General features: G+C 37.4%; 1 protein-coding gene across 1 annotated transcript in view; it reads right to left on the bottom strand.

The window, feature by feature from the left end:
• LOC110314309 (transmembrane 9 superfamily member 2-like) overlaps positions 1-22122 on the bottom strand; it is a 76364-nt gene that overhangs the window by 6757 nt on the left and 47485 nt on the right. Inside the window, exons 12-15 of the mRNA XM_021188743.1 lie at positions 11219-11378; positions 9993-10141; positions 8086-8197; positions 4011-4182 (exon numbers count right to left, since the gene is read on the bottom strand). Coding sequence (XP_021044402.1) covers positions 4011-4182; positions 8086-8197; positions 9993-10141; positions 11219-11378 — 593 coding nt within the window. The remainder of the gene's footprint in view (positions 1-4010; positions 4183-8085; positions 8198-9992; positions 10142-11218; positions 11379-22122) is intronic.

The following is a 22122-nucleotide window of genomic DNA, read 5'->3' as shown; positions in this document are numbered from 1 at the left end:
GAGAGAGAGAGAGAGAGAGAGAGAGAGAGAGAGAGAGAGAGAATAAAAGATTAAGATGCATATCTTGGGGGAACAGGACACTAATTTCAGTTGGGAGAGTTTTTTGTGATGTATCAGAGGAACATGCAATTGCTGTACAGTTCGCAATGAAGATACAGAATGGAGGGCAGTGAGCATTGAGGAGATAAGCAATGGGAATGAGTAAGCTCTAAAAAGTGAAAGTACAGAAAAAAAGACTAATGGATTAAAAGGGTAATAAAGTCGGAGTTAAAGGACAGAAAAAAGGAAAGCATTAGAGCACAGAGTGGGGCATAGGGACTAATGCAGATGCTGAATTTCATTTGACATTACTCAAACCTATTATATGAAATATGAGTAATGTTAGTGAAGTTAAAGAATGTATTAGAGAACATCAATTTGCTTTATCAAGAGATCATTATCTGGGGTGGGAGAGTTAGCTTAGTAGTAAGGGCACTGGTTGCTCTTTCAAAGGACCTATTTTTTCATTCCCAGCAGCCATAGAGCTGCTAACAATATATCTCTAACTCCAGTTCCAGATGATCTAATACTATCTGGCCTCCATGGGAACTGCACATATATGGTGTGCAAACATACATGCAGGCAAAATACCTGCACACGTAAAATAAATGAAATCTTTAAAGACAGAGAACCCTATTTATCATTGGAAGTCACTATTGAGCATACTATGATTAAAAGAGAATCAAGAATGAAAGTGGTAGAGACTCCAGTGAGGAGGGAGATATATCAGACAATATAACCACTCAAGACTACATCTATTTTAGAGGGAAAAAAAACCCAACAACTCTTGTAATATGGTTCTCAGGAAAAGGCACCTTGATTTAAAGTATGTGTTAATGAAAGGAAAAACAAGCCAGAAGTGATTGTCTTTTGTCTGCTAAATGTCTCTTATCTGGGGCTTGCCATTTTGTTTTGTTTTCTCTTGTTTTATAGTTACCTAAATATGAGAATTTAAGTTTGATCTGAACACACACATAAAGAGCCAGGTATGAATCAACAATAATGCAAATGTATTGAGTAGTACATTTCAAAAATAAATGATTCCTAAGTTGAAAATTGTGTGCCATTCTGAATAGCATGATGAAATCTTGCATCCTTTCTCCCATTTCTGTGTAGGCTAAATCTATGCCTTTGCCCACTCTACTATATATATATATATATATATATATATATATATATATATATATATATGGCCTACCTTACTTACCATTTAGTAGGTGTTTCAGTTTTCAAAACTATCAAAACACAGTGTTTCTGTCCAAGTAACCCTTGCATAAAAGGCCATATCAAAATGTCTACATAATTTACTCCACTTCAACAGGTAGGCACTGTATCAGTTCACATCATCACAAGAGAAAGAGTATAGTAAAAAAAAAGGTATTTAAGGAGAAAGTGAGATAATCATATAGTATTACTGTAAATTGCTTTAAATTTTCTATTTTATTATCAAGTACTGTTAATCTCTTACTTTACAAGATTTGTAATAATTTACGGTATAAGAAAACACAGTGCGTTTGTGTGTGAATGTGTACATATGTATATATTGTTCAGTATTTTATATGGTTTCAAGTATTCCCTGGGGTCTTACACTGGTGTCACTTGAATATGAGGAAACTTCTATGTATCTAACTAACTGTACACTACATAAATGGATACCACATGGCATGGGGTGGAGTGATCCAAAACAAAAAATACGAGGAATTTAGACACCATTTACAGACATTGGTAATGATCACTCTTACAAGCCATACTGAGAGAAAGAAAGCATCTGCTTGACAGCAGATGCTGGCAAGGTTGTGGAGAAAGAGGAACACCCCTCCATTGCTGGTGGGATTGCAAGCTTGTACAACCACTCTGGAAATTAGTCTGGTGGTTCCTCAGAAAATTGGACATAGTACTACTGGAAGATCCAGCAATACCTCTCCTGAGTACATACCCAGTAGAAGTTCCAACTGGTAATAAGAACACATGCTCCACTATGTTCATAGCAGCCATNTTTATAAAAGCCAGAAGCTGGAAAGAACCCAGATGTCCCTCAACAGAGGAATGGATCCAGAAAATGTGGTACATTTACACAATGGAGTACTACTCAGCTATTAAAAACAATGAATTTATAAAATTCTTAGGCAAATGGATATATCTGGAGGATATTATCCTTAGTGAGGTATCCCAATCACAAAAGAACACACATGATATGCAATTACTGATAAGTGAATATTAACCCAGAAACTTAGACTTCCCAAGATACAATTTGCAAAACACATGAAACTCAAGAAGAAGGAAGACCAAAGGGTAGATACTTCATTCCTTCCGAGAATGGGGAACAAAATACCCATGGAAGGAGTTACAGAGACAAAGTTCAGAGCTGAGATGGAAGAAAGGACCATCCAGAGACTGCCCCACCCTGGGATCCATAACATAAACAACCACCAAACTCAGACACTATTGCACATGACAGCAAGATTTTGCTGACAGGACCCTGATATAGCTATCTCTTGTGAGGCTATGCCAGTGCCTGGCAAATACAGAAGTGGATGCTCACAGTCATCTATTGGATGGAGCACAGGTCCCCAATGGAGGAGCTAGAGAAAGTATCCAAGGAGCTAAAGGGGTCTGCAACCCTATAGGAGGAACTACAATATGAACTAACCAGTACCCACAGAGCTGTGTCTCTAGTTGCATATGTAGCAGAGGATGGCCTAGTCAGCCATCAATGGGAGGAGAGGCCCTTGGTATTGCGAAGATCATATGCCTGGGGTCATGGGATGCTGATTCATGAGAGAATCAAAAGAGAACCTGGAGTAATGAGTGAAATGATATGTAAAATTAAAAACTGGGCTTTCGATGTGCAAGAGCTATCCAGAGAAGTTTTAGAATAGGAAGAGAGCTGCTTGGAGAACTGTCTCAAGCAGAGCAATCTGGAAAGCTGTATTGAGCAGAAGATAGGCTGCCAGCTTATAACCCATCATTTGACTTTGCATTATTTGTTTAGCCACTCTCAAACACCCCTTCTCTCGGAAATCCTCTCCAAGTTGAGGCTTGTTCTTGAAAGATGGGATGGAACTCTTTGAAAGGATTAGGAGGATTAGGTGATATGTCCTTGCTGGAGGAAGTGTGGGGTGGACTTTGAGGTTTCAAAAGCCCATACCAAGCTAGTGCTCTCTCTAGCACCACATATGCATACATGCTACTATGCTCCCTGCCATGACTAAGGACTAATGGATAAAGATCTGTACTCAGGACCTCATGATTGTATAGCAAATACTTTAGACAGAGATGTACTTTTCCCAGCTCCCATTTTTCATTGTATATATTTGCTGAACCTAAATGCTAACTCCGAGAAAATAAAGTTTTCCAATCTGCCTTATACAAATGATATGAACTATGCTATGAAAACTCAAAATTAGTAGGAATCAAGATAAAACCTTAACTCTTTTGTGTTCAGGTCTAATACCTTTGCAACTTCATTATATTTTCAACTAAGCCATTAAAAAAACATTTCATTTTTTCACCTGATTCAAGCACTAAGCAAGAAAAACATTTCCACTACATTTAACCAAAATATTAATGATCATTTTACTAATCTTTACAAGTATAGATATCTTGCCCTTGACTTACTGTATATGTGTCCAAATAATTGATTTAATTTTAATAATTCAAAAGTTATTTAAATCTCTTCATTTTCATACCTAGAGACTATTCAAAGTTGATTACATTTAACCCACTTTGTCATTTGGAACATATCCCTGCTGATTAAAAGGTTCCACAGGAAAAATATTGCAACTAAGTACATAAGGTACATTCAGTTCCCCGGGCTTCACAATCTTTGATGCCAAAAATATATGAATGAGCACAGTGACTGTTTTCCCTCTTCCTTCCTCTAAGACTTAGTTGACATTTATTAGATTTCAACTGTTTCTAAGACTCTTTAGAGAATCTAAAATATACTACATAATTCTGCTGTCACTTACCTGTGAAAAGGAAGAAAGCTAGCACTAGGATAAATGCATACCCAAAGTACATAAAGGCACTTCCAATGCTAGTGACTTGAATTTTGGTAAAAAAGTAATGAAGCGCATATATAAAAATATAAACAGATGTAAAACTGCTGGTCAAAAAGGCTCTCCACCACCAACCACAATCCTGTAAAAACAGAAAAACACACTATTTAGGTGATACCTTAACTATAAATGGACTAGCAATTATTGTGATAACAATATAAACTCTATAACATTATTAATTAAAAATAATAAAATGTTGTAGCTGGAGAAATGACTCAGTGATGAAAAGCACAACTGCACTCCCAGAAGTCCCAGGTTTAAGTCGCAGCATGCACATTATAGCTAATAACTCTTACCTAACTCCAGTTCCAGAGAATGTGATGCCCTTTTCACACCTCTGCAGACACTGTACATACATGGTGCACAAGACAAAAATGCTCATACACACAAACAATAAAATAAAATTTTCTTAAAATAAAAGGTTGAAGTTTCATAAGCAATTTAATTACACACATACTTATATCCTGTTTTAGATGTCTTAGCTTCTATAAACTGTTTCCAGAGATATAGTGTGTGCCCTCTTAAGCATGGTGTTATAATTCATGAAGACTATTTTAAGACTGCCTCATCCCTGGAAGGCATTCAGCTCAGCTTCCTTTACTGATGTGAGTTATGCTGAGGCCAGTTTGGAGTTTCTACAGTAACCACCATCTACTGCAAAAACTAAGTCTTTATGAGCAAAGCTGACAGCAACACTGATCTGTTGTAATAAACAAAATATTTGGGAGGAAATATGACAGGTACTTGTGCCCATTAACAAAAACTATAGCAGTGGCTTCCACACTAAGGCCTGTACTCTGGCCAGACAGAATGTTGACTAAGGTTACTATACCAGATATGAATTTCCTCCTGTCTAGAGTGTCTCAAATTCAACAGAAAGTAATTGGTTACCATAGTAACAGACTTGCCACTATTGTACCAATGAATATATGTCCCACCTGGCTGTTTGGTATTGTAACATGAAGTATCCATAGCTGAGTAAAACTGTTAATGACAACAACAAACACTTTAGCCACTGACGTACTTTCCCAGCTCCCATTTTTCATTGTATATATTTACTGAACCTAAGTGCTAACTCTGAGAAAATAAAGTTGTCCAATTTGCCTTATATAAATGATATGATGTAAGCTATGAAAACTCAAATGTAGTAGTTTCTCCTTCAGCAGTCTATCTTTCAGGACTCTATGAACCAGACAACAGAGAAGGAGGTTCCAGGTCAGTACCAGCTTGATTGATCTATGTCTGATGACCAAATGATACGGTGTTTTCAGTAAGAGGATCAGGATACACGAGGAATAAGGAGTAGAAAAAAATAACCATCAGAGAAAGTAGTAGAGTGTTGTAGAATACTTTCTACTGTGCATGACATGGTCATTGCACTCTTGAACTCACAGAAACTATGATTATCAGCACCAGACATGTACAACACTACAACTATTTTCATTCTTTCCAAGAAGGGAAGTAATCACAAGGCCCCACCTTTGCCAAGCATATAAATGCACCAAGTATATAAAAAAGATTACTAGGAAAGGGAAAGGTGTTTTCCTCAGTGGCATAGCCACTGGTGACTTACCCATGTTCTTATAAATAACCCCTCACCCATGCTCCTGTAAGAAATCCTATCTAAACTCTATGTGTTTCCAAAAAGGGAAAGATGTAACAGTGAAAGGGACTAGTTAGGGAGAGGGAGGATTTCAGGAGTAGTGGTGGGGTATATAAAAAGATTATGGCATAAATATAACTAAATACACTACATAGATGTGGGAAAAGCCCATGAGTGCGCAGTTGTATTGGTGAGACTTTTTGGGGGTAGCTTGTGATCTTACTAGGAGACAAAATCCTACAGCAAACTCTGATCCTCTGGCTCTTACAGTCTTTCTATCCCCTCTTCCATATTTGTTCCTTGAGCTTAGGTATAGGAGTGTTTTGAAGATGAAACTGTTAGGCCTGGGTTCCACAATTATGCATTTTGATTGGTGTGGTTTGTTGTAGTGGTCTCTATCCATTGCAAAGAAAAGTGTCATAGTCATGTCAAAGTGGATGGGGAAGGGAGCCCATGAGACCTCAATCCTACACAAAGGCAACTAAGGTATACTAAGAATGGGGCAGTCTTCCCTAAGGAAGAATGAACTAATTTGTTATTTCATACCATATGTGTGTGTGTATGTATGCATATATATATGTATATATATACGTATATGTGTATGTATATATGTATGTTTATAACACATACACACATATACACAAAAACAATAAAAAAGAAACCACACATTTGAAAGAGAACAAGGAGGGGTGTATCAGATGGTATTCAAGTAGGAAAGAGGAAAAGAAATATAATTATAATGTAAAAAATTAAAGATGTAAGAAAACATCACAATGAAACCCATTATTAGAAAAAGTGCTGTCTGATGATGGCTTAGGTCAGATACAAGAAAAAGTACTATAGAAATTTATACAGCAAAGGACTGCCTGGTCTGGCCTCAGTGAAAGAAGATGCACCTAACCTTAGAGAGCCCCAGGGAATAGGGAGGTCTATTGGGGTTGGGAGATATGTGGAGACATCTTGGAGACTGGGGTGGATTGGGGGGGGAGGAAAAATGGGATGAGGAAGTCAGAGAGCAGACCAGGATGGAAGATAACAACTGGACTGTAAAACAAGATTACAGAATAATAATAAAATATTTAGAACTACAGAAAAAGAAATATAAAATGGAACTTATAGCTAATGGAATATTTTTTCATTGGCTAAATTCAGGATCCATAAGGGACATGACTGAGGTTAATATGCAGCCTGGTCTTGCCATGTCATATTAACTACGTCTTTTCCACTTGCTCACAATGATGTGTATTTTTCCTCTATAATAAATTCTAGACTCATGTATACTGATATTTGGTGCCATGAGTTCTTTTGGTTAATTACTAATGTTTAAGATGCCCCAAATGTTTTCTAAGAAGAAAAAAATATACCCACAATATGCTTGTTTCTTTAGGCTCCTTAACAATTGTTACACATTCTCTTTATGATAAAAATGTACCAGAGGATGTACCACTAGCTAAGTAAATACATATGCAATTATATATATATATATATATATATATATATATATATGTATATATGTGTTATATATATATATATATATATATATATATATATATCCTATATAATGCTGCAAAGCAACAAGTATATAAACCTTTCATTGTCACCTAGAGACAATCATATTTAACTCCAATAAAATGATAATTTTTGAGATTTAACCTAAGCTTAACCTTAACCCTAATGCTAACTCTGAAACAATGTAGGTCTAGAGAGATGGCCTATCAGTTAAAGGAGTGTACATACACACACACATACACACGCACACACACACACACATACACACACACACATACATATTTAATAAATAAAAGTAAAATAAATCATTTTTAAAGATTTAAAATACAACAACAATGCACTACTGTACTACAGCACCAGCCATTCAAGTGGCATCAGGGTCTAAAAACACGGGGATGAACTAAAGAAAAGTATTATATAAGTGAGGAGGAGAAAGGGACCTGTAAAGCAACAAACTCAATCCCACAAAATAAAATCCTGACTGAAGCTGCAAAGAAACCTTTAATTATTTTTTAAAAACCACTATAGTGGGTCTTTTACATGGTTGAACTCAAATCAGTCACCCACCGCCATATTTTTATACTCAAATCAGCACTCCCACTGTCATTTTTTTCAATGTTAACTGAATAACAAGCAGACATTATCGTAACCACTCAAAGAGAAATCACTTTCTTTTTTAATCTTGCATCAAAGTGGCACTCAGTAGCTAGATCAAAGTCAAAATATATCATTAGGAAAACATAATATAAAACTTATACCAAGTAGTGAAAACCATCAAGTTAATATGTATTTGAATACCCTTCTGAGCACACACTCTAATTCCAATAATGTAACTTTAGAATACTTAAGTAATATTAATATTTATGTCTTTACCTCAGCACACAGCCGAAAATAGCATAGCAGAACTGTAACTTCTGAACAGGAAATCATAAAAATTAAGAAGATTAAGAAAAGGAAGGCAAACAGGTAGTACATATGAGGAGACCTAAAAGCAAGCACAAATTTAAATTTTTCAATATTATATAATGAAAGATTAGTCCAAATCAAGCCAAATCTATCCAAAAGACTATCAAACAATTCTAATATTACACACACACACACACACACACACACACACACACACACACACACACACACTTTTTCTGAGATAGGGTCTCTCTATACAACTCTGGATGTCCTGAAACTAGAACTCACTCTGGAGACCAGGCTGTCCTCAAACAGAGATCTGCTCTCTCTGCTTCCCAAGTGCTGGGATTAAAGGCCTGTGCCACCACAGCTGGCCAACCTTTAAACTCTTCACTCCAAACCTCCATCCAACCATAGAGTCCTGAAAGCAATGTCTTACTAACATAGTTTCAGATTTGAGCCCCATCTTCTCTAGATACAAGTATAGACAATATCCATGATTCTTTTATTTATTTATAAAACTAAGTTCTCACTTGGGACTCGTCACTATTTCTACACACATTTAAAAATATACTTTCTTTTTAGAAATGAAACATTGTAAATGCCAAAAATACCAATAGATTCATCAGATACCAGAAAATTACTGTATCTAGTATATCTTTGCCTTTGAAGCTCTAAAGACATGTGACCTCTCCAACTATGTCTTCATAGTGTGACACGCATAATTCTATCAATTAATTCTTCAAACATGTTTCTCTTAAAAATATGTATGTGGGCTGTATTTAGGTCAAACTAAAAGAACTAAATGACTACCATTGTTATTGTAAAGCTGAGCTGGCTATATTGGGAAGAATAATAAATTTTTAAAAATCTTCTGAAGCCAAGCATCACTGTACAAGTCTGTAATCTCAGCTACTCAGAAAGCTAAAACAGGAAGATCACAAGTTCCAGACCAGTTTATGTAACTTAGTGAGACTGTCTCTAAAGTAAAGGGCAAAGAGCACTAGGGTACAGGTCCAGGATGGAGCACCTGCTTTGAACACAGAAGGCACTAGTCCCTATCCCCAGAATAATTAAGTCAATTATTATTAATGGTTAAAGCTATTTGAGAATATAGACAAAACCATAAATTACTACTCCATTTTAAGTGTACAGTGAAATATATGTTTGGGTGTTAAGATAATTATCAGGGTTAGGGAAAATGTTCTGTAATTAATAAACATGTTTAAGTTATACACACTCCTTTTTTCAGTGCAGAAAATACTGATTCTCATTTTGACACATTTTTTGACAGATTTGTTTTTCTGAAACTAAACTTAGGGCCTTAAAAATATTAAGCAGGAACTCTTAAGAGAAGTATATAACCAATCTGACAGTCTCAGATTTTATTGCTTCCCTTTCAAACCAATTTGTCACAACACTAGTTAAAAAATAAGTTCTTAATGGATATAACCAAAGCTGATTTTTGAGGCCTTAAAAGATTTGTTTGAGACAGGCCTTGTAGCACACACCTACAGACACCAGGACAGATTTGTTTGAAAGAGTATGGTATAAAAGTATTATAAAAAACAACACAGTGACATTTTACTTCATTTTTAAAGCTAACATTTTTAAAAAGATTGTATGTGTGCATGTGTGCATGCGTGCAGACCAAAAGAGACTGTTATATCCACTGGAGCTAGACTTACAGGAAACTAATAGGCTTTTGAACATTAGAACTTACTCTTCATTTTATTTTGGTACACACTACCAATCTTTCTTGATTTTATATTTGAATATTACATACAAGTACTGAAGTATTATTCCATTACCCTATAAATATGCACTATTGTTAGGTATTAAGCTAAACAAGTTTATTGAGATGCAATACTCACCAAATACGGTTTAGAATATAAGAAATTTGTAGAAAAATACAGCCAAAGGGTAAAAGACTACCAAGTATAATGGTAATAGTTGATTTTGAAAAGAAAGCCCTTTGCGGATTCCTATGAGGGGTCTTTTGTGTCTGAACTGGAAAATCAAACTGTTTAAAAATAAAAATAAGAGTGGATGAAACAAATCAATTCACAGTCATAATTGCAATACAGTCCAGAATCTTGAATTTGAACAGAACATGCATGTCTTGGGAGCTAAAACTAGATCACTCCATGTAATAAAATTATAATGTAAACAGAAGTATAGTACATTATTTACATATATACTTTTTAAGATTTTAGTAGTTACATAAAAGCATAAACAGTAGCAGGCAAAACAATTGGGCGGTATGTTTATATGCAGGCACATGTCACCAAAACCCATTTTTGCCAGAGATTGAACCCAGGACTTCCTCATAGTATCCAAGTACTCTATCAACTGATCTACATCTGCAGTCCTGAGAATTTGCCTTTCTGAATATATTTCAAAGGACTTATTTGACAAGATTTACTTTTGACTATACTAATATTAAATAGGCATGTTTAAAACTTCTCTCCAATTTTACCTAAGAATTTATCTTTTAGATAAATTGATCAATGAATTTGTTAACAGTGGTCAATATTTTCATGCTCTTGCTTCCTATAGAACTCCATCTCCCTTTGCATCACTTTTAAACTTCCCAGCTGCAATCTCAAACTAGTTTTCTACCATCTAATTGTAGAGTGGCCTGAGTTAGTCTTTTTAGGCATCCTGTTCCTAACCCCCACCCCCACCCCCGCCATGTAGAAGGATGCTAACTTCAGATCGGTACCTGAACATCCCACTTAGGACTGTTAGGAAGCTAACTTCAGATCGGTACCTGAACATCCCACTTAGGACTGTTTCTTTGCTCTCCTCTCCCACTACACAAACATTTATTTTCTAAGGTACTTGACGTCAGCTTTCCTATAATCTGCCCTTTTAATTTTGTCTATCAGAGAAAAAAAGAAATGTAAATAACCTATAATGTGGGAAATATATTAAACAATATCTTTTAACATGATACTGTCTTTTACTTATTTTTATACCGTCAATTCAAAAAATTATTATAATGTTTTCAGTGATATTTTTGTATTTATATTGCAAATGCACATTAAGGTATTTCAGGCATCACTCACAAGTCAAAAGCAGTATTTTGAAAGTTTACCTGTTCCCTTTTCCCAAAGTACACTCCTAAAAATGTCAGTGGTGTTGAAACTCCAAAGTACAATACAAAGAAGCTTGCCAGTGTACAAAAGGAGATAGCAGCTGATGAGCCTTCCATCCACAGAATCAGATTCATAATAAAGATATCAGCAAAGACAATTCTGAGGAGGAGGATAGAGAGTATCGTTATACAACATGCCTCCTAGAAAATGTTCTAAACACTTAATGCAAATGTCACAATCTTCTTCTGGTGGGATTATTTAATTATAAGAAATATTATATCACAATAATACAAATTGGTCCTTGAGTTGAGGCTTAAACATGTTATAATGTAACAGTAATTTGTTATAGAATATGATTTGTAAATCTCATCTTGGCATCTTCAAAATCTAGCAGAAATTAAATAAGATATAGATTAATATACTAATAGACAATATAATGAACCCAATGAATAAACGATGTATACAGAAAGCATAATTTTAGAACCTAGACTGAAGTAGGCTGTATGATGTCCTCAAAGCCAACAGATTAACTGCTAACTGTACTAGCTACATCACCAGGCAATTCTCATTGTGTCTCTATTGTTCCAGATAAATTAGTAGACTGATAGAATTCAGTGTCGACGTGGGAATGGGTTGAAAAATAAAAATAGAAACTAACTTATGGAAGTCTGAGAATATTAAGGAAAATAAGACTTTATCCCATCAAAATCAAGGATTAATTCAAGAGGTATTCACCCGGTTTTGAGCCCCTCCTACTTTCAAGAGTTCTTTCTCACCTTTCTTTAATCTATGTTTGCCCTGCTCAAAAATAAAAACAAAAAATTAACTGAAGAGATTTAAAAATCCAATTTGTTAAAAATTAAGTGTGATTTCTTAGCAACATTAACATATAGCATAGTGTGTGGGTGTGTGGGGGGGAGTGTGGGGGGTGTTGGGATCAACCTATGGGAAAAGGTGGCAAAAGAAAGAAGACAAAAATAGTCTATATAATGTGGTAGTTAATACATAAAGGAATTGCCATGAAAGATATAAAGATCTAACTAACAAGAGTCTGACTAAAGATGGAATGTAGAATTCATGCATTGAATCTGCTTCTTTTCAAAACCCTGAAAACATTACATTACAGTAAAGGAATTACGAAAGGTCATAACTTCAAAAGTTTGGATAATATAGAAAGGAAAACTCTGGAATAAATTTTAGCTCTAGAAATAGCAACTAAGTCAATATATCTGAGAAACCTGCCTTCCAGCCTCACAGCAGGTAAAGCTTCCAGGCAAATGAATTCAAACCGAGAGCTCCAAAAGGCCCGGAAAATGTCCAGAGGCCAAGTCCTTCTCTAAGTGTGCACAGAAAGAGACTCTGAACATTAGTGTAAGAAGCTAAGAATCCTACAAACTCTCTTCCCCACTAACCACAGGCCAATAACGTCCTTTTCCCAGCTCAGCAGAAGACTGAGAAGGAAGGAGTCTTCAAACTTAGGAGACTGATTATAAAAATCTAGCACATGCATCCTTGGAGCAATTAGCAGAGATATTACAACCATAAAACAAGAAGCAGAAATCTTAAGGACTTTTGAGGTAATAAAAGAGCTCTTGGGAGTTAAAAATATGGCAGGAGGAATTAAAACCTCAATAAAATGGTTGAGAGAGAGAGAGAGAGAGAGAGAGAGAGAGAGAGAGAGAGAGAGAGAGAGAGATCTGATAAAATGTCTTAGAGAGAGAGAGAGAGAGAGATCTGATAAAATGTCTTAAAAAGCAACAAAACAGAACAGCAGAGCAGGTGACACGAGGCAGAAACAAGGACAAGAAATTGAATGAGTAACACAGACATCAGAAAAGCAAAGAATTATGGGAGAAATGAGAGTTCTTTATTAGTATCTTTTCAAAATTCTAAGAACTTTCATAACAACTGGACAACTCTGAAGAGGCAGAGCTATGGACTAGTGAGACAGTTCAGTGGGCAAAGGCACTTGCCATGAAGCTTTCATGATTTGTATCCAATCTCCCAAGCCCACATAATAGGAGAGTAACAACTCTGAAAGTTGCCTTGTGACCTCTACTCATGTACTGTGTGGCACATGTCACACACACTCCACCACAACATATACACATTACACACACAACAATTACCATTGTTTATTTTTTTAAGAGACAGATTTTAATGTCTGATTTTCTTTGTAGGAGCAAACTTTCCCCACTCAACTCCTCTATTAAAATTCCTCCATATGACGTACAAGGACAGATGCTGATGCCAAAGACAGCATTAACATGTCAGAATCATGTGTCTGTTTCAGTCAGTCAGGTAATCAATGTACCTAGCTGCAGATCTGAATAGTGTCTTTGTTTAAGGAAACCATAAACATTTCTGCTTCTAGTGATCATCTTGACCAAGTTCATAATAGATTTTTGCTTGTGTGTTTGTTTGAGATAGTGTTTCTCTTTGTAGCCTTGGCTATCCTGGAACTGCCTTTTAGACCAGGCTGGCCTCCAATTCACAGAGGACCACCTACTACTGCCTCCTGAGTGCTAGGATTAAAGTCATGCCCCATCACACCAGGCTCCTAACATACTCTTTCTATGGACTCTGTTTTCAATAAATGTCAACATTTGAAAACATCTCTATAATAAGGTATCTATCCCAGAACTCTCCCCAAAATCACATCTACCATGAGAAAAAGGGGAAGTGGCACCCATGAGACACACGAGGTTCAACATTGATTCTACTTTTCAGGAATGAGTCTTCCATTGTCAGTTCCTGCAAGGCACATTCCAAAACTAGAGTTCTAATGGTGCTTTCATATTCACTGTCTCTTTTTTCAGTGTCTTAGGTAGGGGCTGGATACTTTCTCTTCTTCAATTATAAGTCATTTAGTCACTTCGAAACTAATTTCCACTCTTTGTGCTTTCATTTTACTGTTTATACTTCACAGTCCCCCTTGTATTTTTGACCGTTTCTAACAATGCCCTTTTCAGTAGGTATGCCTAGTCTGTTCTTTAAATATTCTTCTGTAAATAAAACTTCAAATTCCTTCAAAAAAATAACAAAATCCCTGCTTCATGTCTTTAAAACATTTTGTACCTTATAAGGAAGCTTGGTTTTTGATGATTTAACCACACTCCTCACGACATTTTTAATACCTCTCTGCTCGAATGAATTTGTTTAGCCATAATATTCCTTTGCCAAATTTCCTACTTTTGAGATTAATTTCAGCTTCTCACTTGACAAGTCATAATCTTCCTTCTTAGACATAAACTCAATTAACCCATCCCAACAATTTTCCTTTGGAAGTATGCTCTAGAATGTTAATGTGAAAGTTTAACAAATTGATAACTATTCTGCAATGCCATGCTTTTCATTCTGAAAATTTCTTCATATATCAACCTTATTATTTCTAGACTTTGTAATAGCAGGAGAAGCAGAAAAACTAGAGTTGAACCTGTGTCACCTGAGTCCATCTTCTACATGAACAATTTATTTACATATTCACCAAGCATCTGCTGAGTATTTACACATTAGGCTCTTATGCTCAAAGAGAGAAACCAAAAAAAATTTGCTTCAAAAAAAAAGATACTGGTGATAAAGTCAGACAAAGACAAATAAATTACAATGCAACATTGGAAATACTACAGCAGAAAAATGAAGAGAGCACAGGAAGAAACTTGAAGGATAAAACATTGTATAGCTCACAAAACAGTTTCACAGTAAGTCCGTCCATGTAAATCTCTAAAAAACTCTGCACCAAAGGCACTACAGGCAAGGAAATGGGCATTCAGAGACCCTATGGGACTTAACCAAAGTCACTCAACCAATACTGAATGATACCTCCAAGCTTTCTTCCAGTTTAATGTCTCAATAGATAGCCAACAAATCACATCGCCTTTTCCTTGTCTATCAACTTGTGCTTCCTTTTGCAGTGCTAAGGCTTAACCCAGGAGCTTGTATATGCTAGTCAATCACTCTTTCACCACTGATTTATACTCATATCCTAGTATTTATTGCTTTAAGGGCTACATAGAGGAAAGGTTCTTACCCTAATAATTTTACAATCTTTAAGTTCTTTGGAAGGGCAAATATACATATATACATATATATGCATATATAGTCTTATTGCATATAAATATAAATCCAAATCCATTTATGAGCTAAGAAATTCTTTCAACTTAGGAGTTTTGTTTTTATTTTATGTGTATTGATATATGTATGCCCATGTGAAGTTACCAGATCTCCTGGAGTTGGAGTTATAGGCAGTTGTAAGCTGCCATGTGGGTTCTAGAAATTGAACCCATGCCTTTTTTTCCTTTTTTATTTATTATTATTTTCTTTATTTACATTTCAAATGCTATCCCGAAAGTTCCCTATATCCCACCCCGCCCCTGCTCCCCTACCCACCCACTCCCACTACTTGGCCCTGGCCTTCCCCTGTGCTTGGTCATATAAAGTTTACAAGACCAAGGGGCCTCTCTTCCCAATGATGGCTGATTAGGCCATCTTCTGCTACATATGCAGCTAGAGACTTGAGCTCAGGGGGTACTGGTTAGTTCATATTGTTGTTGCACCTACAGGGTTGCAGCCCCCTATAACTCCTTGGGTATTTTCTCTAGCTCCTCCATTGGGGGCCCTATTGAACCCATGTCTTATGTAAGAGCAGCCAGTGGTCTTAACCACTGGCCATCTCTCCAGACCCAGATTTTTATTATCTGCATAAGATGGTCCATAAACCACATCTGGTTACTGAATTTTAATACTGCATCTTGTTTTCCAGTATTGTGTAGAAAACAGAAACTCTTATCTTTATTTTTCAACTCATACAAAAATTGACTCAAAATTCACTTAAGAAACTTTGAAGGGTCTACAGTAAAATACAGAGGGAAACAATTCAAAATCTGTGAAGAATGGGTATTTAATAGCTCAGGAAACATTAACAAGACTTAATAAAATAAAAATCATAACTGTTTAATATTATGCTAAATGTAATCTAATGTCATGACTTAAAAAGAGAATATGTCACTAATAAAGAAGGAGTAATAAGAGAAGAATAGTGCCACAACACTCCATACCCAAATAGTGCCTGGAAAGAGCTGATCTCCGAGGAGTGCTGGCATACCTGTCAGCACAGGTAAGACCACCACTTACTTCTGTTCAATTTTCTGGCCCAAGAGAGACCAGCCTAGAGTCATCAGGACACAGGAACAGAGGAGCAGCCTGGGACAGGATCCTTTCAGTTTCCTTCTGTGCCCAAAACTGATTCTGTGCCACAGCTCTCCTTACCCAAATCCATCCCAGAGAAAACTTGTCTCCCAGGAGTACTAATACACAGGCTTGGAGGAGGAACAAGCCACTGTCAGAGATTGTAAGAACAGCTAACACCAGAGATATCGAGATGGCAAGAGGCAAGGGGAAGAATATAAGCTGCAGAAACAAAAGCTATTTGGCACCATCAGTTCCTAGTTCTCCCACCATAGCGAGCCTAGCACACCAGAAAAGCAAGACTATGAATTAAAGTCAAATCTCATGATGATATTAGAGGATTTTAAGAAGGACATAAATAACTCTCCCTTTAAGAAATACAGGAGAACACAAATAAACAGGCAAAAGCCCTTAAAGAGGAAACACAAAAATCCCTTAAAGAATTACAAGAAAACACAGCCAAACAGGTGAAGGAATTGAAGAAAACCATCTAGGGTAGAGAAAAATGGAAACGGAAACAATAAAGATATCACAAAGAAAGACAACCCGGGAGATAGAAAACCTAGGAAAGAGATCAGGAGCCATAGATATGAGCATCAGCAACAATACAACAGATAGAAGAGAGAATCACAGGTGCAGAAGATTCCATAGAAATCATGGACACAACAGCCAAAGAAAATGCAAAATGCAAAATAGTCCTAATTCAAAACATCCAGAAAATCCAGGACACAATGAGAAGACTAAACCTAAGAATAATAGGTATAGAAGAGAGTGAAGATTCCCAAGTTAAAGGGCCAGCAAATATCTTCAACAAAATTATAGAAAACTTCTCTAATCTAAAGAAAGAGATGCCCACGAACATACAAGAAGCCTTCAGAACTCCAAATAGACTGGATCAGAAAAGAAATTAGTTTTGTCACATAATAATCAGAACACCAAATGCACTACATAAAGATAGAATATTAAAAGTAGTAAGGGAAAAAAGGTTAAGTAACATATAAATACAAATCTATCAGAATTACTCCAGACTTCCCACCAGAGACTATGAAAGATAGAAGATCCTGGGCAGATGTCATACAGACCCTAAGAGAACTCAAATGCCAGCCCATGCTACTACAGCCAGTGAAACTCTCAATTACCATAGATAGAAAAACCAAGGTATTCCATGACAAAACCAAATTTACACAGTATCTTTCCATAAATCCAGTCCTACAAAGGATAATGGATGGGAAACACAAGGAGTGAAACTACACCCTAGAAAATGCAAGAAAGTAATCTTTCAACAAACCCAAAAGAAGATAGCCACACAAACATAATTCCACCTCTAACAACAAAAATAACAGGAAGCAACAATCACTATTCCTTAATATCTCTTAACATGAATGAATCCAATTCCCCAATAAAAAGACATAGACTAACAGACTGTTTACATAAACAGGACGCAACATTTTGCTGCATACAAGAAACACACATCAGGGACAAAGACAGACACTACCTCAGAGTAAAAAATGTTAGAAAACAATTTTCCAAGCAAATGGTCTCAAGAAACAAGCTGAAGTAGCCATTTTAATATCAAATAGAATCAACTTTCAACTGAAAGTTATCAAAAAGGATAAGGAAGGACACTTCATACTCATCAAAGGAAAAATATACCTGGATGAACTCTCAATTCTGAACATCTATGCTCCAAATGCAAGGGCATCCACATTCATAAAGGAAATGTTACTAAAGCTCAAAGCATACATTGTACCTTATACAATGAACTAAATGGCTTTAAAATATGATTCTGAGTGAGAACCCAATCACAAAAGAACACACATGATATACACTCACTGATAATTGGATATTAGCCCAAAAGCACTAAATACCCAAGATACAATTCACAGACCACATGAAGCTCAAGAAAAAGAAAGACCAAAGTGTGGATACTTTAATCCTTCTTAGAAGGGGGAACAAAATACCCATGGGAGGAGACACAAAGACAAATTGTGGAGCAGAGTCTGAAGGAAAGGGCATCCAGAGACTGTCCCACCTGGGGATCTATCCCATATATAGTTACCAAACCCAGACACTGTTGTGGATGACAAGAAGTGCTTGCTGACAAGACCCTGATATAGCTGTCTCCTGACAGGCTCTGCCAGTGCCTGACAAATACAGAGGTAGGTGCTCACAGCCAATCATTGGACTGAGCACAGAGTCCCCAATGGAGGAGTTAAGAGTAAAGACTGAAGGAGCTGAAGGGGTTTCCAGCCCCATAGGAGGACAAGAATATGTACCAGCCATACTCCCCAGAGCTCGTAGGGACTAAATCACCAACCAAAGAGTACACATGAAATGACCCATGGCTTCAACTGCATATGTAGCTGAGGATGGACTAGTCGGTCATTAATGGGAAGAGAGGCCCTTGGTCCTGTGAAGGTTCTATGCCCTAGTGTAGGGGAATGCCAGGGCCAGGAGTGGGTGGGTTGGTGAGTAGGGGGAGGTGGGATGTGATAGGGAGTTTTCAGAAGGGAAACCAGGAAAGAGGATAACATTTGAAATGTAAATAAAGAAAATACCTAATAAAATTTTCAAAAAAGAAAGAGAGAAAGCTATTTTGAAGAAGAGGCAGGAAAGGAACCAAGAAGCAAGGCCTTAACTAAGAAGCAAGTTATTTGGTCCACAGGAAGCAAAGAAGGGAATTAACTTGCAAGATGAGGGTGTATCTCTGGGGTAGAATTTTTGACTAGTATACCCAAGTGCTTGGGTTACATTCTCAGCACAAACAAAACTGTTTTTCTGAAGAGAAATAAAACCTGCACATACTAAAGGGAATGAGACACAAAAACAGAAATGCAGAGCTGGTACGATGGCTAGGTGGTTAAGAGCACTAGCTGCTCTTGTAAAGGACCTCAGTTTGATTCTCAGCCCTCACACACCAGCTAGAACTCCAAGGGCTCTGACACCCTCTTCTGGCCTCACTTACCTTCCCTCCCCAGGCTGTTCTTTTTCTTTGGTGTATGTGGGTTACCACGTTTTAGCTGCCCTCTCAGTTAAGGTCACAAAAATGCTTGGGAAGGGAAGATAAGTGAGAGAGGAACATAAAAGGTAGGGAAGGAAAGGAACAAATAAGAGGTCAAACATATTTTTAAAGAAATAAATTAAAAACCTAACATGAAATGGTATTTGGCAAAACATTTAATTCATAAGTAATATAAAATCTGGGACAATTTAATGATCACCTATGTAAAAAGTAGCACTGTTTAATATATTGACTTTTGAGCAATACTACTTAGGCTTGAATTCTGCCCGGGCTTCTGTAGATGCCCCTACATCTACATACATACATTTAACACTAACTGTAACTAGTGGGATATAAAAAAAAGAGAAGATATGATCTTGGGAAGGTGATGTGAAAGAACTAGAAGAAATTGGTAGAAGGAAAGGAAAGAATACCACCAAAATGCATTTTATCCATGCATCAAATTTTTAATAGCTAAATACGATTAAAATTTTAATTATTTTGGGGTGTGTGTGCAGAAACGCTTAGCAGTTAAGAGTGTTTCAAAGCAATTCCCATCAAAATTCACATTTTTTTACAGATATTGAAAGAGTAATTCTCAACTTCATATGGAAAAAAAAACCTAAGATAGCCAAAACAATTCTGAACAGTAAAAGAACTTCTGGAGGAATCACTGTCCCTGACCTGAGCAATAGTGATAAAAATCACATGAGACAGGCAGGTTGCTTAATGGACTAGAATCAAAAAACCAGAAATAAACCCACACACCTACAGACAACTTGATTTTTGACCAAAAACAAAGACAACCATACAGTGGAAAAAGAAAACATCTTCAATAAATGATGCCTGTTCAACTGGCAGTCAGCACAGAAAAGAATACAAATCGATCCATTCTTATCTCCTTGTACAAAGCTCAAGTCCAAGTGGATCAAAGACCCCAACATAAAACCAAATACATTAAAACGAACAGAAGAGAAAGTGGAAAAGATCCTCGAGCACATGGGCACAGGGGGAATTTTCCTGAACTGAACACCAATGGCTTATGCTCTAAGATCAACAACTGATAAATAGGGACACCTGAAACTAAAAAGCTTCTGTATGTCAAAAGACACTATTAATAGGACAAAACTGCAGCCTCCATATTGAAAAAAAAAAAAAGATCTTCACTAACCCAATATCTGACAGAGGGCTAATATCCAAAATTATAAAGAACTCAAGAAGTTAGGACCTAAAAAACCAAATAACCCAATTTTAAAATGGGGTGTAAGCCTGATGGAGGTGGGGGTAGAGGTGGTAGAGAATGGAGGTTCCCCCTGGGATACCAGGCTGCTCAGAGGTTGGCTTGGTCCAGAGAGCTCAGAGAGCAGGGGCAATGGGTAAGGAAACAGAAACTTACATGTATGATTCAGGATCCACAGGTCTGATGAAGTAGGGAGAGAGGAGGCCAGAGAATGGAGGCCCAGAATGGACAGTGAGCTGCTCAAAGCAATTTGGTTTGACAATGATGGCTCAGTGAGCAGGGAAGATGAACGAACTAGTCATAAGAGGCAGATATATGGAGGGAACTGGGAGGGAGAGGGGATGGAGAGGAGAATAGGGAGGATCAGGATCAGGTGTGTGGAGAAATAGGGGAGAGGGCCAGATGACCATGAGAATGAATAGAAATCTGCAACTGACAGTGCTAGAGAGGTAGGGGGCATCTCCAGAACCAGACAAAGACCTGGGATAAGAGGGGCACAGAAGAATCAATAGGGGTGATCTTAGCTGTGACTCACAGCAGTGGGAAGGAATATGGAACCTGTAGAAGCCACCTCCTGTACTAGACAGGAACCAACTTTCAACCCAAAATTTATCCTGCCTACAAGAAATACAGGCATGGGGGTTGGAGCAGAAACTGAGGGAATGACCAATCAATAACCAGCCCAACTTGAGACCCATCCCATGGGAAAGCACCAATCCCTAACACTAATAATGATGCTCTGTTATGCTTGCAGACAGGAACATGTTGTCTTCTGAGAGGCTCCACCCAGCAGCTGACTCAGACAAATGCAAGCATCCACAGCTCAACAGTGGATGGAGCTTGGGAACTCTTACAGAAGAATAGGAGGAAGGATTGCAGGCCCTAAAGGGGATAGGAACTCCACAGGAAGACCATAAGCATCAACTAACCTGGACCTTTGAAGCTCTTACAAAGAACATACACATGTTCTTTGAAGCACCAACTGAAGAACATACACAGGCTGGATCTCACTGCAAATATGTAGCAGATGTGCAGCTGGGTCTTCATATGGGTCCCGAACAACTTGTATGGGGGCAAAAGCTGTTGCCTGTCTGTGGGATATGTTCTTCTAGCTGAGCTGCCTTGTCTGGCCTCAGTGGGCAAGGAAGCACCTAGCCTCACAGAGACTTGGAGTGCCATGGTCAGGGAATATACAGGGTGGGGGGGGGTATCCACCCTTTCAGATGAGAAAGGGAGGAGGGGTTGGGGACTGATTGTGGGAGTGGGTGACTGGGAGGGGGCAGTGAGCAGGATGTAAAGTGATTAAGTAAAGTTTAAAAATGGGATATATAGAAGCTGGGTGTGGTGGTGCACACCTTTACTCCCAGCACTTGGGAGGCAGAGGCAGGCAGATTTCTGAGTTCAAGGCCAGCCTGTTCTACAAAGTGAGTTCCAGGACAGCCAGGGCTACACAGAGAAACCCTGTCTCGAAAAAA

This window comes from Mus pahari, chromosome X (genome assembly GCF_900095145.1).
Source record: "Mus pahari chromosome X, PAHARI_EIJ_v1.1, whole genome shotgun sequence".
Lineage (NCBI taxonomy): Eukaryota > Metazoa > Chordata > Mammalia > Rodentia > Muridae > Mus > Mus pahari.
The sequence above is the reverse complement of the archived record's forward strand: the minus strand, read 5'-3'. Positions and strand labels throughout refer to the sequence as shown.